General features: G+C 42.7%; 1 protein-coding gene across 3 annotated transcripts in view; it reads left to right on the top strand.

The window, feature by feature from the left end:
• The window catches only part of PRKCD (protein kinase C delta), a 61039-nt gene extending 44344 nt beyond the window's left edge, over positions 1-16695 (top strand). For 2 of the 3 annotated variants that reach the window (XM_039695460.1, XM_039695462.1), the window contains 14 exons: positions 4731-4887; positions 5513-5544; positions 6193-6278; positions 6562-6691; positions 7281-7381; positions 8569-8665; positions 8971-9101; positions 9743-9916; positions 10442-10533; positions 12041-12103; positions 13256-13394; positions 14221-14409; positions 14594-14722; positions 16172-16695. In XM_039695460.1, the coding sequence (XP_039551394.1) occupies positions 4731-4887; positions 5513-5544; positions 6193-6278; positions 6562-6691; positions 7281-7381; positions 8569-8665; positions 8971-9101; positions 9743-9916; positions 10442-10533; positions 12041-12103; positions 13256-13394; positions 14221-14409; positions 14594-14722; positions 16172-16330 (1679 nt within the window). In that variant the 3' untranslated portion in view covers positions 16331-16695. The remainder of the gene's footprint in view (positions 1-4730; positions 4888-5512; positions 5545-6192; positions 6279-6561; positions 6692-7280; positions 7382-8568; positions 8666-8970; positions 9102-9742; positions 9917-10441; positions 10534-12040; positions 12104-13255; positions 13395-14220; positions 14410-14593; positions 14723-16171) is intronic. The other variant, XM_039695461.1, reaches the window with a different exon arrangement.

The following is a 16695-nucleotide window of genomic DNA, read 5'->3' as shown; positions in this document are numbered from 1 at the left end:
GTCTGTGATTCCTAGGGTAGCTAACATGTTGTGGGGAGCACAGAAAATCTGATATAGTTTGTACCTTCAGTAGAAGTTTGAGATGCTTGAGATCTGTATCTTCAGATCTGTATCTGTATATTGAGATGCTGTATCTGTTGTTTTGCTGTGTAATTTGAAAAAGAGAGAAGACCCATTTTCCAGTTTATTCCTGGTTTTATTATCACAAATGAGATACCAGAGGTCTCTGCAGAAGCATTTAGCAAGACACTGAGCTGTAGAACAAGAGCTCTGTACACTGAGCACTGGCCGTGTTCACGCTGCAGCTCTGGGTGGGTGGGAGCACTACAAAGGCTGGAGTGTGTTTGCTTTTGGGGAGTTTAATCCTGGATTGAAAAGCAGGCCTTGTTACAGCTGGTGTTTTGTTTTACACTTCTCTACCAGGCCACTGGTGTCAGAAATGCCTAGGAAAGGTCACACACATACACCCTGAAGCAGCTGCAGAGCAGCAGCAGGTGCTCACCCAGGGCCATGGCAGGACTTCATCCTGGATTTGTTCAAGGCCAGGCTGGATGGGGCTCTGAGCAACCTGCTCTAGGGCAAGGTATCCCTGCCTGTGGCAGGCATGGCAAATAAATGCTCCAACCCAAATCTGTGATCCTCTAAAGAGGTGTAGCACAAAGACCAGAGTGATTTAACATAGCAAGTTCATGTCACAGAACTGTGGGCTTTGGGAAACTTCTAGTTCTGTAAATGGTTTCTTGGGATTTTCAATATTTTAATCATTTTTAACTGATGATCTTTAAAGCAATCTTCTCCAGGACCAGGTTAAAGAGCAGTTTGCCTCTGAGACAATCGATGCTGGGAAAGTCTCCTTTGTCAGGAACAAGCTTTCCCTTTTAATGATTGCTCTGAGAGATTAATATTTTTCTTGACCTGAAGGTGCACTTAACTTTCAAACAAAGCCAAGTGCAAGGCTGCAGAACAGCAGAAGGAGACAGACACTGAACAGAAATGTTAGTGGGGTTTGTAATTAATTATAAAGTTTCAGACAAATCTCAGCCTGAGCAACCAGCTCAGAAAATTCCTTTCCTGTCCCTGTTTGAAGTCCTGGTTCCCAGACTCTGACAGTTGCACTGTTCTCTTTCCTCTTCACAAACAGAACCATGAAATAAGCAGGTTAAAATGAAAAATGAACTCTGAAGAGGCTAAATATTTTTTCAATTCTTTCTTTTAAGAAAAAATAGTAGGGTTTTCCTGAGGTTGTTTTCCTTTGTCGTTGGACTTTTGAAGTTCAGTTGAGACAGTGTGACATCTCACCTTGAGGTTTATTCCAGCTCAGCAGAGCCCCAGCAATGTCATTGTAGTAAATGTTGTCCAGGCAGTGGGTTGGGTGTTGTGTTGGTGGCTGTGGGGACTGGGAAATATTCATCAGGACAGGCTGTGGAGCTGCTCAGAGAATGCAGGGGGTGTTCACAGCAGTCTGGGGAGCTGCACTGCCAATTCCCAGCCCTGCTTTGTGGTTTCTTCATGAATGTTCAGCACACAGGAGGTCTGGGTGTTTGTGTCAGATCAGCTGCAGGTTTTCAAAAGGACCTTGAAGTACATGAACATGCCAATGATAAATATTAACCACAGCTCTCAACAGAGGAAATAGATTATGTTTAATGGTGTGTGCTGGGCCCAAAATGATTAATGTCAACTCCAGGCTGCAGAGGTCACCTGGATCCTGGCTGCTGATTCAGCTGTTCTGTACCTGCTCTTTCTGACCATGTGCTGGTTCATGACAAGCATGTCACTTATGGAAATCCTGGCTTGCTTGGAGGGGCAAGCAAAGTTTTTCCCTTTGTGTTTTTCCATCCCCCTCATCTCCACCCTGCATCCATACAGTTGCTGTGAAGGTTACTTCCCTGCAATTGTTGATTGTCTCTGCATCTCTGAGATTAAGCCTTTATTCTCCAGTTTACCCTATGGTTGGCTGAGCTGCTTAAAACTTTTCTGGAGCAATACACTTTAAAGGCAATTTACACATTAAAGATAACTTGTTAAACATGCCCATAGTAAATTGAAATTGTGCCATAATTTCAGAGCCACCTGAACCAGATGAACCTGACTCACAGCTGCCCTCCAAACCTCTCACCTGCTTCTGAACCAGACAAAAATGTTTTCAGCTATTCTTTATTATTTATTATTGGTTTTGGCAATGGCATCTAACAAGGCAGCTCTGTGTCCTCACATGCAGATTTTGAGGTTTTGCTGTGCTCAAGGATTCTTCCCCATTAAGGTATACTTAGGGAAAATGTGCAAAATAAAAAAGGGGGAAAAAACCCCAAAGTGATTAGTTTACATAATTACCCTGTCAAAGAAATAAGTGTCAGTCTCATGTGTTTCTCTTAAGTTTGATGTCAGGGCTTCAGACAGGGAGGAAGCACTGGTGTTTCCTATAAAAACAAGTCTTGTCAGACACTTCTGCGTGCAGTATCAGCAATACTAAATTGCTCCAAGTATTTCAGCATGAGGTGTTTGTTCCTCACTAAACACTTGGTTTGCTTGTTATGGAATTCAAAAAGGCTTTTGTCTGATAATTTGCTGCATCACAGGTGATCTCAGAATGCTGCCATGAAGCAAAAGGCCTTTTTCTGCTTTGCTGCTGTTACTGATGAAATCTCCCTTACGAAGGCATCCTTTGGTGCAGCAGACACTGCGAGGTTATTGCTGCCTCTCCAGCACCTTGTTTCCCTTGCACCACGCCAGTGTGGTTTCCCTGAAGCATTTGGGCAGCAGTGGGTGAGGTCTGTGTGTTTGCTCAGCAGGATTAAACAGAGATAGCACAGTTTGCAGACTGCCACAAGCTGAAGTGCAGCAGCTGAAGAGCTTGTGTAGGGTGAATTCAGCAGCCTGTTTGAACAGGGAAAAGGAATCCTGTTCCTGGAGGGGCAGGGTGACTCAGGGACTGTCACAGTGCTCACTGGAAGGTCCTTTCAGGGACTGTCAGGATGGGTTTTTCTCTGAACCAGGTGGCCAGTTTCAGAAAAGTACATTAATACCGAGTGACAAAACCTGGAGACCTTTCTGAACTTTCTTTTCATTAATATGCTTAATCTTTCCTCAATATCTGAGCTGAGAATGCCATTTCTTTTCTAGGACATGCTGCTGCAGTGTGGCTGCTGTGGCTGTGACAGATGAATTAGTTTAGGACACTCAGAGAGGTGTCACATGGCAAATTGTATTCCAGGTTCAGCAGTCTGTTGGAATAGCAGTGGTGGCAGCCAGCTAAAACAGATGACAAGAACCAAGTGCATCTAGCAGCCCGAAACCCAGAGCTCCTGGGTAACTTTGTAGTAAGCTCAGGCATTGCAGTGAGTGTGACTTGGCAAAGGACACACATCTGCTTCTGTCTGTGCTAAAAGCAAGGCTCCCCTGATAGTGATAAAAGGCAGCAGTGCAAAGGAGCAAATTTATAAAAACTATTATATTGACAATGGGAAAAATGCTCTTCTGGCTTTTTCCTTATGCCATTGCTGTGGAAATTCCCAGCCTGTAAAAAGCAAGAACCTGTTGCCCCCAGATTTAACAGCACTTTGGACATGTGAACTATGTCCACAATTCTTCCAGGCTGGGACCCACAAGCTGCTGGCCGGAGCTGATGGAGTTAGCAGTTGATCAGCTCCTCGTTGCCAGTTCAAGCCTTTATCTTTTCCTGCTGGATAGGATTGTCCCTCAACAGACAAGAAATGTGTTCTCAGGTTAAATCCCCAATTACCCAGTCTCTTGATATACCTGCATTGGGTTACCTCTGCTGCAAAACCCTATGCCTTCAGAAATGCCTAATTAAGACAAAATAGTCTGAGTTTGTGTCTCAGTCTTACAGCCACAAATTCTCATTTTTGTAAAAGAAACTCAGAAGCTTCCTTGGAAATGAGTGAAAATAACCATAACCTCTAATGAGGACCTGTGTGAGCCAGCTGGGCTTGGAGCCTGAGAATTTATCTGTTGTTTTATTTCTTGGCTTAATGCTGCATGTGATTTCTATGTGATCCAGTGTTAGATGCTACAGTAGATGGGAGCAGGTAGTATTGTTATAATACTGAATAATTTGACTCTATGGGGGCTAGATGGGGAAAGGAATGAGACTGGGACTCGTGGAAAGATAAAATGTGAATCTTATAAAACAGCGAAAGGGAAATGTGTGACTGAAAATCTCATTTGTCCTTGCTGCTTAATGATCCTGGAGGCTGGAAGAAAGTAATCTGTCCTGTGGTCAACCAAAAGGTCCTGCAGCAGCAGCTCATCTGAATTTCTGCTGTCGTCCTGGTTCAGGGGGGCATGTGGAGCAGCAGCATGGAAAGGCTTCTGCTCACCTTCCTGCTTCTAATAAAATACTTACTCATATTAAACATAAATCACAGAACAGAAATCATAGATTTGTTTTTCAAGGAACAACAGTGGTTGTCACTTCTCTGTCAAAACTGTGCTCCATCCCTGCTCTTTGCTCTGAGTTCATCAGCTGAAGGCTTTTTCTGTGTGGGCAGGAGTGGGAAGTGCTTGCACAGAACACAGGGACACCTTGGGAAGCAGTGTGTGCACCTGTACCACCCCTGATGGACTGAAAGTCTGCAGAATTGCAGGTGTAAAATGAACAGAAACACGAGTCAGAAACAGGAAAACAAACTGAACATTTGGGAGAAGCAAATATTAACCTCTGTAATACCTGAGAGTATTAAAAGTGTGTCTTCTTGTGTCCCCCTCAGACTGCAGACAGTCGATGAGGGAAGAGGAGGGGACAGTAACTATCAACAGGAGAGGAGCTATCAAGCAAGCCAAAATCCACTACATCAAAAGTCATGAATTCATCGCCACCTTCTTTGGACAGCCTACATTTTGCTCTGTCTGCAGAGACTTTGTATGGTAAGAAAGAAAATTTAAGCTTCCCCCAGCTCCAAGGGCCAAATTACTGCAAATTTTGCTTCAGATATACTCAGACAAAATGTGACAAATAAATTGGTTGGGAAATTGAAGTTATATATTCAATAAGGGTATTTTTATACCTAGAGAACTAGAGTTGTCTTTCACACTGAGAAATAGAGCTTGAATATTTCTGCCACTGAAGTAATAAGCAGAAAGTCCATCAGCATCAAGTGATTGTGGCCATGATCATCAGCAGCTCTGCCACAGGAGAACAAGAGGGGTGGGTCTGAGAAAACAATGGCCAGACTTTGAGAGGTGAAGTGACTGATGGCAACCTAGAGACCCACAGAGAAGGTGGATCCCTTTCAGAGTAAGGCTGGTTTTGTCCTAAGTTAGGTTGGGAGGATTTTCCATGTGATTGAAACCTTGTTGTTTCTGGGTTTTCCTCCTAATTTGTTGGACCTTATCTTCTAAACACTGCTGTCCTAACACAGAGGATTCTGATTACCAGAATTTAGACCAGTTTATTAATTTGTTGTTTGACATGGTGAAAATAAAATAAAAACCAGCCATCTTTTATTCCAGAAAATGTATTGATTTCCTTTTTTTATAATTTGTTTTTCAGGGGACTCAACAAGCAGGGATACAAATGTAGACGTAAGTTGATTTTTTAAAAATTTCTTCTTATGCTGCTTTCCACAAGAATCTGGAGATCTTGAAAAAAATCTGTAAATATGCATGGCACAGTGCATCATCACTATGGGTAGTAGTAAAAGTTAAATAACAATTTTGCATAATGACCAAAGGAACCTATGATTCCTACCTGGAATTTCAGTATCAAGATTTAGACTTAGCTGTTCTTCTCAGAGGTGTGTCAGTTATTGAAAAGTTGCATTCATTTATGACAGCAGTTTTTGGTGAAACCTTTTCTAAAGTGAATTACAACTACTGAGGGGTTTTACAGCTGAATTGAAAATCACCTTTGACTTGGCATAGATCTGTGCATTACTCCAAGCAGGGAGGAGCTATCAAAGGCCAAAACTCAAAAGCATAATATTGCCCTTCTGTTATCAAATGCTGGGGGCATTGCTGATTTAGTTTAGAAATAAACTTTTCTTTATGGTAAAAGAAAAGGGGTGGGGGAACCATCTTAAAAATATTATAATCTTGATAGAAAATAAACTTTTGGTGTATATAGTGTGATGCAGAAGTGTGATTTTCACATTCTGCCATTAAGTGCAAACACCTCATCCCATGTATTTATCATCTGAATTAATCCTTTTTTTTCTTGTGCATGTCTTGAAGAATGCAATGCTGCTATTCATAAGAAATGCATTGATAAAATCATTGGGAGGTGTACTGGTACTGCAGCCAACAGCAGGGACACAATGGTAAGAGCTGAAACAATATATTCAGAGTGTAATTATGTAATTAAACACTGCTGAACTAACAAAACCTTGTACAGAAGCTGACAGCTCCATTTGGGAGATGCTTGGCTGTGCAACCCAAGGTTCTGTCTTTGCTTAAAGCTGTGTAAAGAGGCAGCGGGCAAAGCTTCCAAGTAAGCACAGCATCTGGAAGCTCTGTGAGGGTGGGTGGGTGCTGCGTGTGGGCAGAGCCTGTCCCTGCTGGGGAGGGAGCCCGGCTGAGGTGAAATGTTGTGGCTGTGCTCAGTTCCAGAAGGAGCGCTTCAACATCGACATGCCCCACCGCTTCCGAGTCTACAACTACATGAGCCCCACCTTCTGTGACCACTGCGGCAGCCTGCTCTGGGGGCTGGTCAAGCAAGGGCTCAAGTGTGAAGGTGAGGAGGAGGAGGGAGCTGGCAGCACCCTGTGCTTTTGCAGTGCTCCCCTGTGGTGGTGCGCACTGTGCCATTCCGTGGTGTAGGGTGGGATTCGTCTCGTCCCTATGGGGTAAAAAAGCTTTTGTACAAAAGAGAGACAGAGGCACTGGGCTCATGGGGCAGCTCAGCCAAGGTGAGCTGCTGAAGGAGGCAGGAAACACTGCAGAGGTGTAATCTTGAGCATTATCAAAATTACTGCTTTGGGAATAGCTGAAATTCGGAGACTGACTCAACGTAGCATCTCAAAGTGCATTCAAAGCATTTACTGTAAATATTGCTTTTGTAATTCTCCCACAAAAAGGCAGTATGATCCTTATTGTAACAGACTTTGAGAATAAAGTAATGATGATTGGAGGTTTTTCCCTTGTGAAACCTCTTTTTAGCCTTCATTGTGTTAAAGGATAAAAACTGCAATTTTGGTAGCAATGACAGGTCCATGTCCAGTCTGGTCTTAAAGAAAGGTTTCTGAACTGCACAGAACAGCCCTGTTTGTTGTAATGTCAGTATTTTCCTTATGCTTGTATAACATTCCTTACATTTCTTTTAGAATGTGGGATGAATGTGCATCATAAATGCCAGAAGAAGGTGGCAAACTTATGTGGAATAAACCAGAAGTTGCTAGCTGAAGCATTAAATCAAGTTAGCCAGGTAAGCTTTATTGCCATTTCTCAGGTTACTTGTTTTCAGAGCATTTGGGGTTTTTCCCATCATTTCTGCATCACTTTTATAGGAAAGTGTTTTTTTCTTATTTGGAAAATAGGAAATTGGAACAGCTTTGTCTTTTTAAATTTTACACTTATAGAGACTAACAAAGATATCAATAGCCTGAAAATGCAATAGGGAGGGGGGTATGCCACTTAAACAATTTTTTTTAAAAGTGTGTGACATCCTGAAATCCAATTTTGTTCTTCTGTGGTGCCAATATTATTCTGTTCCTTTCTGTTTAATGGGTTAATCAGTGGCATCGTAATGCTGAAAATCTGTTTTTACATGCTTCAACTTTAAAATTCCACTTGAATGATAAAATTAAGTGAATAAGGAGAAATATACCAGCTAGTCTCATTTTTTATTCATCTGATATAAATATATATACACACACACTCACAGAAAACCCCTCTGGAATTAATGCTGGCCCCATAGCTTGCATTGTTCATCTCCTGCTGCAGCATGATTCTTTTGTGGTCAGCTTCTGCAAATAAAGATTCAGACACAAGCTCTGAAATAAAACAGGAAAATCAATCACAAAAGCCAGCAGTGCTTCCTCTGAGATGTGTATTCCTAAGCTTGCACAGGATATTTACTTTGAAAACAGTGATGAGAGCTGTTGTGGCAGCTCTTTCATGACACAGGAGCGCAATCTTTTCATTACTGAAATTTGATCTCGGGGTCTCCCATATGTAAAAGTGGTTTCCCTGTGCTAAGGACACATCCAGATATGGCTTGTCAGTATGTCAGTAAAACAGTGATTCCCATCTCGTCTTTCACATGAGCAGACATCCAAGGGGACATTTTCCCACAGTTCAAATCCATTCCACTGTGGTTCCAACCATTATACCTTTAATAATTTTGCAATGAACAGTGGAACATAGACTGTTCAGGAATTTCAGTGACTTATTTTCTTCCAGTGAAGGAAACAATGCAAATGGCTAGTGTGAAGCTGTAAAGATGACTAAATAGTCTGTGAACCAAATTCTTGAGAAAAGACACATATTGGGAATTAATAATTAAAAGTAATGTTTATGCTGTCATCATGTTACATTTAAAGCTATTACTCTATTTCTAAATAACAGTGCTAATATAATTCACAATATTTCAAATGTTCTCCTTCTCCCCAGAAATCTACACGAAGGTCTGATTCTGGATCTGTAGAAAGTGTTGGTATTTATCAAGATTTTGATAAGAAACATAAAGCTCCAGGAGGAGACACAACAGGTGAGGAAACAGACAATGTTTCAATACAGCCACTTACCTACCAGACAATTTAAGAAGTTATTCATTTTTGCCTTGTGTCAGACAATTTTTTTAATAAGTGCTATTAAAAAAAGCAGCATGTCTTTCTTTTTACCATCTCCTGGCCACATGAAAGGCTTACCCAGGACTTGTCCCTGATGTTTAGGTTCACCAGTAATTCCAGCAGCAGATCTTTGAAATGCTGTGTCAGTACCTCATTCCTACAGGGCTCTGAGTCCTGCAGGGTTCCTGCATCCCCTGAAGTTTCCCTTCCCTGTTTTGCTCAGCAGATAACAGCGAGTACGACAAGCTCTGGGAGGTCAACACAACCAAGCCAGTGCCAAGAACTGTAAGGAGAAAATTCAACATAGACAGCTTTGTCTTCCACAAAGTGCTGGGGAAAGGAAGCTTTGGAAAGGTATGTGACAAACTGAGAGTTCAGGAGTCTGCAGTGTGATGGGCTGTTCCTTTAACCAGAAAGGACTCCCAGCTTCTTGGGTCAGTAATCTTCTAGCAGAATTGTGTGTGGACATCTTTGTCAAAGACACTGGAAATTCATCAGCTGGATCTTGTGTGAACCCCAAAGTGATTCTAGTGCACAGCAGTTTGTCAGTTTTTAGCATAGAGGCAGAGGAATTGCCCTTTAATGCACATATCCAGTGCAAATGGACATTTTAGTTCTGTTCCCTCCACACAGCAGCCTCCCAGTGCCCCAGTGCAGTGGCAGGGGATGTTTGGGAGAGCAGTGTGACTTCCAGACTGTGTCCACTGCTGTCTCTGAAACTGCAGCTCAGTGACAGACCAGGCTTTATTTACATGGCTGCTGTTTATGCACTCACAAGGCATTGACAGGAAAACTGCCTGTGGTGCCTGGTCCTTGAGCCCCATCTCATCTGTGTCCAGCAGCTTCACCTTCCCAAACCTCCCTCATCATTCCCATTTAAATGTGTTTTTTAATTGCCAGTGCACCTGCTATAAATACCTTAGGCTTTCCCTCACTGATACATCAGCACCAGTCTTTCCTGAACGTGCTTTACTCTTATCTTTCATTTTTTGTAGGTTCTGCTTGCAGAGCTGAAAGGGAAGAATGAATTCTTTGCTATCAAAGCTCTGAAAAAGGACGTGGTGCTAATTGATGATGATGTGGAATGTACCATGGTGGAAAAGAGGGTCCTGGCTCTTGCCTGGGAAAATCCATTTCTCACACATCTTTACTGCACGTTTCAGACAAAGGTAAGAAAAATTTAAATGGTGACAGCAACACAACAGATTGAGCCTTTAATGGATGCTGATACCAGCAGTCAAATCAAAGTAATTTAGTGATGCAAGAATTAAATGCCCTTTTCCTGTGCTCTGTGCAATTCACAGGCCTGGTGGAAAGTAAATGAGTATGACAACACATACCTTGATAAGGACAGAATAAGATCAGAAAAACATCTATGCAGTCTGGAATAAGAAGAAGTTTAATTAAGTCCTTAATCTGAATTTTGCCATCGGTGAGGGGACTGTCACAGGTTGAAATCAGAAAGTCCATTTCAGAGTGTATTAAGTCTAGAAACCCACAGAATACAGGATCAGATGTTTATATTTACAAGACCAGGCCACTCAACTCTGTAGGAGCCTCATAGGGGTGCATGAAACCAAAAATCCTTCAGGAGAAGAGGGAGGTGGCAGCTTGGTCCCCTGGAGGCACATTGCTACTTCATTTTTGGTTGGACAGCATCAGTAACTGTTCTGTTCCCTGGTTACCTGCTAAAGGATCACTTGTTCTTCGTGATGGAGTTCCTGAATGGGGGAGACCTGATGTTCCACATCCAAGACAAGGGGCGTTTCGACCTCTACAGAGCAACGTGAGTCCTCAGCCCTTCATTCCCCACCTCCATGCATGCTTTCATCTCTGGGTTCTTTCATCTTCTGGTTCTGTGCCCCTCCTTACCTGCAGTCAAGCTGCAGTGGCTGATGGTTGAAAATAAGTTTCTAGGCACTGGCTGAATGCAATGAAGTTCATTTAATGATGTGTGGAGTTGGGCTTCCTTAATTTACATAACAGTGATGTTGTACTTTATGGGGTGCTTGTTCCTAGAGGTGCAAAATAAATTGCAACATGAGCCAGCACTGAAAAGCAAAAGACGCAGCTTCAGTGTACTTTAGGACAGTATTCTGGTGGAAAAAAAAAATTGGAAAACAGCATGGGGAGGAAAAGATTCAGCACTTATTTACTGCTGTTGCAAAATTGACATGATAGTACCAAAAAACTGTACATTCCATGAAATGCTAATTAAATGGGTAAGCACTTTGTTTAGTAAGTGCACTTGTGTCAGTTATCTGTGACTTAAGTTTGCAGCTGCAGTGATCTTTAAAGGATGCAAAAATATTGTAGTATTGTTACTTCAGCTATCATTCTTAGTTTGAGGTCAGTTCCTACTTTTCTTATCCAAACCCATGGGCATTGTAATGGCATCATTGAAGGGGTGGCATGTAAACCTTAAAAACTAACAGTGCAGAGTACTGGACCTGTCTGTAAGCCCCAGAAAAATTACTTCTGCTACTGGCACTGCACTAAGGATTGCTGACTGGATGGGATCACAAGAAGTCTGGCATCAACAGCAGCCAGTTGTATAGGTCAGCTCCCTCCCCTCTCTGCCCAGCAAAAGTGTGGATAAAGCCCTTCCATGTTACCTGGCTCCCAGCAAACACCTGTGCACCTGCCATCCTCTCTGGATGTATTCTGTGCTATTTGTTTTGGACCAATATTCATCTGCTATACAGAAATTGAAACAGTTTTGTATTTTTCCAATTTAAAAAGAAATAATGCTTTTTGGGGCAGAGGGAAGCATTCTTTCAGATTTTCCTTCATGTTCCCTTAGATTATCACCTCTTTCTTTTGAGGGGAGTGCCCCTGAAGTGGTGGCATTTTGCAGGGTGTCTGTGACCAGGCAGAGGGAGACGAGTGAGGCTCAGTTCTAACCTTGCACTGGTGCCCAGTCCCTCCTGCAGCAATTCTGGAGGGCTGAGCTCCCATAGCTCTCTTCAAAGGCACGTGCCTATCCCTAAAACCATACAAACACTCTTATTGAAGAGGAGGACGGGGATGATGCTTCCTGAGGGAGGTGGGATGAAGCCTTGCAGCAGTGGCTGCCGTGTCCCCTCTGCTGTTTGGTGTTGGACACTGCCGATGTGTGGTGAAGGGATTACCTTGCAGGTTACAGCCCTGCCTGCACAAACACACAGATATTGGGATTTAAAGATGTGTACAGTGCTTCTCACTCCATGAAAAGATGCCCACAGCATTATTTTGGCTACCTGCATTGACTGTTGTAGCTGAGCAAAGATTAAAAGATGTTTTGGTCTTTTCAGGTTTTATGGAGCTGAAATTTTATGTGGGCTCCAGTTTCTTCACAGCAAAGGCATTATTTACAGGTGAGTACCAGCTAGCTCCAGGCTGGGACCTAGGAATTGTCTTAGCACTTCATGAATCTTTGAGTTCCTGACTGATGTAACAAACACAAGCTGTCTGTCAGAGATCTGATGTAGTTCCAAGGCCATTAACATGCTTGAAATGAATCTCTATTTGTGTGTTTTTTTTCCTTGGCAACTGGAATGATGGAATGGGATTTGTGTTACACAAAAGCAGTTTTGTTTCAGTCATTTTCAAACACTGCCTTCAAATCATGCGTCTGTTTAGTGTGGAGGTGAGGGAGAGGCTCCTTGAGCAAACCACTGAGGTGAAAGTTCCCTGCTTCTGCCTTCTGGTGAAACCACAACATTGATGCCTCTGCCTCGTGAGGTTGAAGCATCAAGGGCCAGACCCTGATCCACTGCTGGTTCTGGGAACTTCAGCTACCCAGGAGAAAAGACTGCCCTGTTCTTTTGTGAAATTCTCTGCTTTATTTCAGCCCTTGGTAAGCAGAGGGCTGTTCAGTTTCTCTTCAGCCTGCCCTCCTTGGTATGTGCATTTGCAGCCAGATGGACAAAAAAATGCAGCATGGTCAAAGGGAGGGAATGTAGCTTTTGGAAACTGCTGGGAGAAAAGCTCTTTCTTGGTTGAATAGTGTTGTTCTGAGAAAAGACATGAATAGGACCCTTCACAGGCTGTGCCACAACACATGAACTTGTGCTGTAAGCAGGAATAAGCCACAGGTAGTGCTAAGAGTTGGGCAGGTCTCAAACAATCAAATTCCTGCCAAAGGCTCTCAGAATCCTCCTTTTGAGCCATGGAGCTGGTGCAGCACTGCTGTGTCAGCTGCTGGGGCATTAATTCCACTGCCTTCCAGCAGCAACAGCAGCTCTGGCTGTGCTTCTGCATCTGAAAGCAAATGTGGAGGATTATAAGGTCACTTTCTATATATGCACCTCAGCCTCTTCTTTTCTTTGACAAGAGAGAATTCTTCCCTTGTCTCTCATGCCTTCAAAGCACAAAAGTACCATTTTGGATGGATTGTGTTCACGGATGATGATTCTTTTTGAAAAGCCTTTGTGTGTGCAGTTGGGGAGGTGTTTATCAGTGAACACTGTGTGCATCTGATTATAAATACTACTTAAACCACAACGTTTTAAAAACACTTTTTACAGAGACCTAAAACTGGACAATGTGATGGTTGATAAAGAAGGCCACATCAAAATAGCTGATTTTGGAATGTGCAAAGAAAACGTTGTTGGTGACAACAAGGCAAGCACTTTCTGTGGGACCCCCGACTACATCGCTCCCGAGGTCAGTATGGCACACAGACACTGCTGGCAGGGATTTAGTGCCCTGATGGCACAAGAGCTGCTGTTATTAATCACCTGTTTGTAGACTAATAGTTCAGAAAAGTCCAATTCTAGTTAGAGGTAAAAATCAGAGAAAAAAAATTGTATCCGTGTTTTTTATAGAAGGTACTTGAGATTTCAAAATATTCTGTAGCTATAAGTTTAAAAAAATGTGGGTTTGGAAAGTTAAAATGCTCAGTTTCTTAAGAGCTGGGTGTTAGGTGTAGCCAGCACATGCATGAACCTCCTGCAGAATGAATCTGTATGTGCACTGCAGATGGAGAAGAGACTTGTGCCTGTGCAAGCAACCAGAATTGAAAACAAAAGGAGCTTTTAAGGAGAATCTCACATAGTTTAATTCTCTGTGTTATTGCTTTTAAAAACCTCATTTGCAAAGCAGCTCAGCTAAGGTATTTTGCTTTTAAAGTCATAAGTTATATCAAAGACTTCTGTAGGAATGTACTTTGCATTACTACTTGCTTCTCCCTTCAGCTTGTAAAGAAACTAGAGAGGATGTTTTTTTAAGTCTATGGTTATTTAAAGTTAAGGAAGAAAATTCCCAAATGAGAGCAAAGACCTGCCCATGGAGCTGGCCACATTCCCACAAACAGCAGCCTAGGGTAAAACCACAGCTCTGCAGCAGTGTCCACAATTTCCCAGAGAGATGGATTTTTATTTTTCCCCTAAGTGCTGTAGTCATTAAAGACTCTCTTGAAATACCTCTCCTGATTTTTGGGATGTATTGCTGCTTCTTACCCCTTACCTGAATTCCTCCTGTGTGGCCCAAGATCCTGCAGGGTTTGCGCTACACCTTCTCCGTGGACTGGTGGTCCTTTGGGGTGCTGCTCTATGAGATGCTGATTGGCCAGTCCCCTTTCCACGGGGATGATGAAGATGAGCTGTTTGAGTCAATCCGAGTGGACACCCCTCACTACCCCCGCTGGATCACCAAGGAATCAAAGGATATCCTGGAAAAGGTAGGACTGATGGGCAGCTTGGGGTACTGGAGCTGTTTATCAGCAAATTGCTCTGACAAAGGGAAAGCCAGGTCAGATGCTCTGTTTGCTGTCAGCACCCGTAGTTGTTTCAGCACCACACCTGTAATTCTTGCACTGCTGTGCCCCTTTGGAGCAGCTCTTTACTGGGTGTCTTCTCCTGCAGCTCTTTGAAAGGGATCCAGCAAAACGACTTGGGGTCACTGGGAATATCAGAGACCATCCTTTCTTCAAAACAATCAACTGGACAGCACTAGAGAAGAGGGAGGTGGACCCTCCCTTCAGACCAAAAGTGGTAAGTGGATTTTCTTGGTTCTTAGTAAACAGCAGCCCCGGGGTAAGGTGTGAATGCTGTTCCTGCACTGCCATTTTCTCCTCACATTTTACACGTGTCTCTTTGAAAGGGATCCAGCAAAACGACTTGGGGTCACTGGGAATATCAGAGACCATCCTTTCTTCAAAACAATCAACTGGACAGCACTAGAGAAGAGGGAGGTGGACCCTCCCTTCAGACCAAAAGTGGTAAGTGGATTGTTCTTGGTTCTTAGTAAACAGCAGCCCAGGGGTAAGGTGTGAATGCTGTTCCTGCACAAAGGATCCCACTGCCACTTTCTCCTCACATTTTACACATGCATCTGTAAGCTTATTGTTCTTGGATGGTTCAGTTATACACACGTGCTCTGTACTCCTGTGACTGCCCTGAGATCTTCCTGTTAAGACTGTCTTCCTGTTGCTCTCAAGGAGCTTTGTGGATAAAATGTTCATGAAAACCAACAGATAGCTCTGATCTCCATTCCCCTCTGTGTCAGAATGTTCACAGTTCCTTGCAGTTTGCTTTTCTGAAATGCCACATGGGAGGAGCAGCAGTAGCTCCAGGCTGCTCAGCTGCTGCCTGCTGCAGGCACTCTGTGCAAGCATGAAATCCCTGCTGCTTCACACCCACCCAGGCAGCTCCAAGGGGGCAAGAAGCAGCATTCTCTGAGCTATTGAACATGGAATTCATATACATGCCTGATGTTACCTGGAAAAACACCTGCAGAACAGACTGTAACTCAGTCTGTGTCACAGTGGGATGATGCTGCTTCAGCTCACGTAGTTAAAATCCCAAACCAGTGTTTCTCCAGCCTGTTCCTAGAACAGGTGAAATGGTCTGGAGGCAACAGTCTCTTTAAAATGTACTCTGTGGAGGAGAGCTGTCCCCTTCAAACACACAAGGTTTTGTGCTGCTTGTTCCCAGAGAAGTGGGAAATCTTTGGGGGTTGAGAGTGTAGAACAGTTTCTAGTTACATGAGTATTTATCAAAAACAAAACAGCTGCTGTAGGGCATTGCCTGTAAAATGTTCTCAGAAATTTAAACATTTTGGTTAAAGGCAAAAAATGTTGGTCTGATGTGTAAGTTAATGCTGCATTGCTTTTGTCAACAGATAACCTTTGGGTAATAACCCAGTGTTATCCCAAATCCAGATTTCTTCTCCAAAGCAATCTGGTTTGGAGGTCTCCAGAAAGGTCTCCAAAGGGTTTGGGTTTTCTGTTGGTTCCCAACTAACAATAAGAAAGTGCCCAGTTATAATCTTAAAGTCTTGTTAAAATAGGTTAAATAGGTTAAAATGAGATTTTGTTCCTTTCTAAAGCAGAGGAAGGAGGGAGGGAGCTAAAATACTAACTTCACAACATTTTGTATTTAAGTGATTTGTTCTTGAAGAAAATACAGTTTGTCTCAAACTGTCTTCCCTCTCTAATACAGAAATCAGCAAGTGACTACAACAACTTTGACAGAGAATTTCTGAGCGAGAAGCCAAAACTGTCTTACAGTGACAAAAACCTGATTGAGTCCATGGACCAGTCTGCATTTGATGGATTTTCTTTTATTAACCCGAAATTTGAACAGATCTTGAACAAGTAAGTCCCTGAAGAGCTGGACTTTACAGCAGGGTTACAAACCAGACTCCCAAGCGTTAATGCATTCCAACGACGTCGATATTTCAGAATAATACACCCTAGTGTGATGAATTATGTTCAACTCCTGATTTATTGGCAGTGTTCTTATGCATGGTTGGGTTTAAGGTATGTGAATCATGTGCATTATTTTCTCTGTTTGGGGAAATGTAAATTCTGTTTGGTACTTGAATGTAGTTATGTTATATATATATGTGTGTGCTGTATATTTTGCTCGAGAGAAGACATTGGAGAACAGAAGATGTCTTTTTAAAATGTGTTTGAGCCCTTGGTTCTTTTATTTGTCTTCAATTAAAAGAAAGTTTAATGTAA

This window comes from Passer montanus, unplaced genomic scaffold (genome assembly GCF_014805655.1).
Source record: "Passer montanus isolate IOZ18808 unplaced genomic scaffold, ASM1480565v1 scaffold9, whole genome shotgun sequence".
NCBI classification, from domain to species: Eukaryota; Metazoa; Chordata; class Aves; order Passeriformes; family Passeridae; genus Passer; species Passer montanus.
The sequence above is the reverse complement of the archived record's forward strand: the minus strand, read 5'-3'. Positions and strand labels throughout refer to the sequence as shown.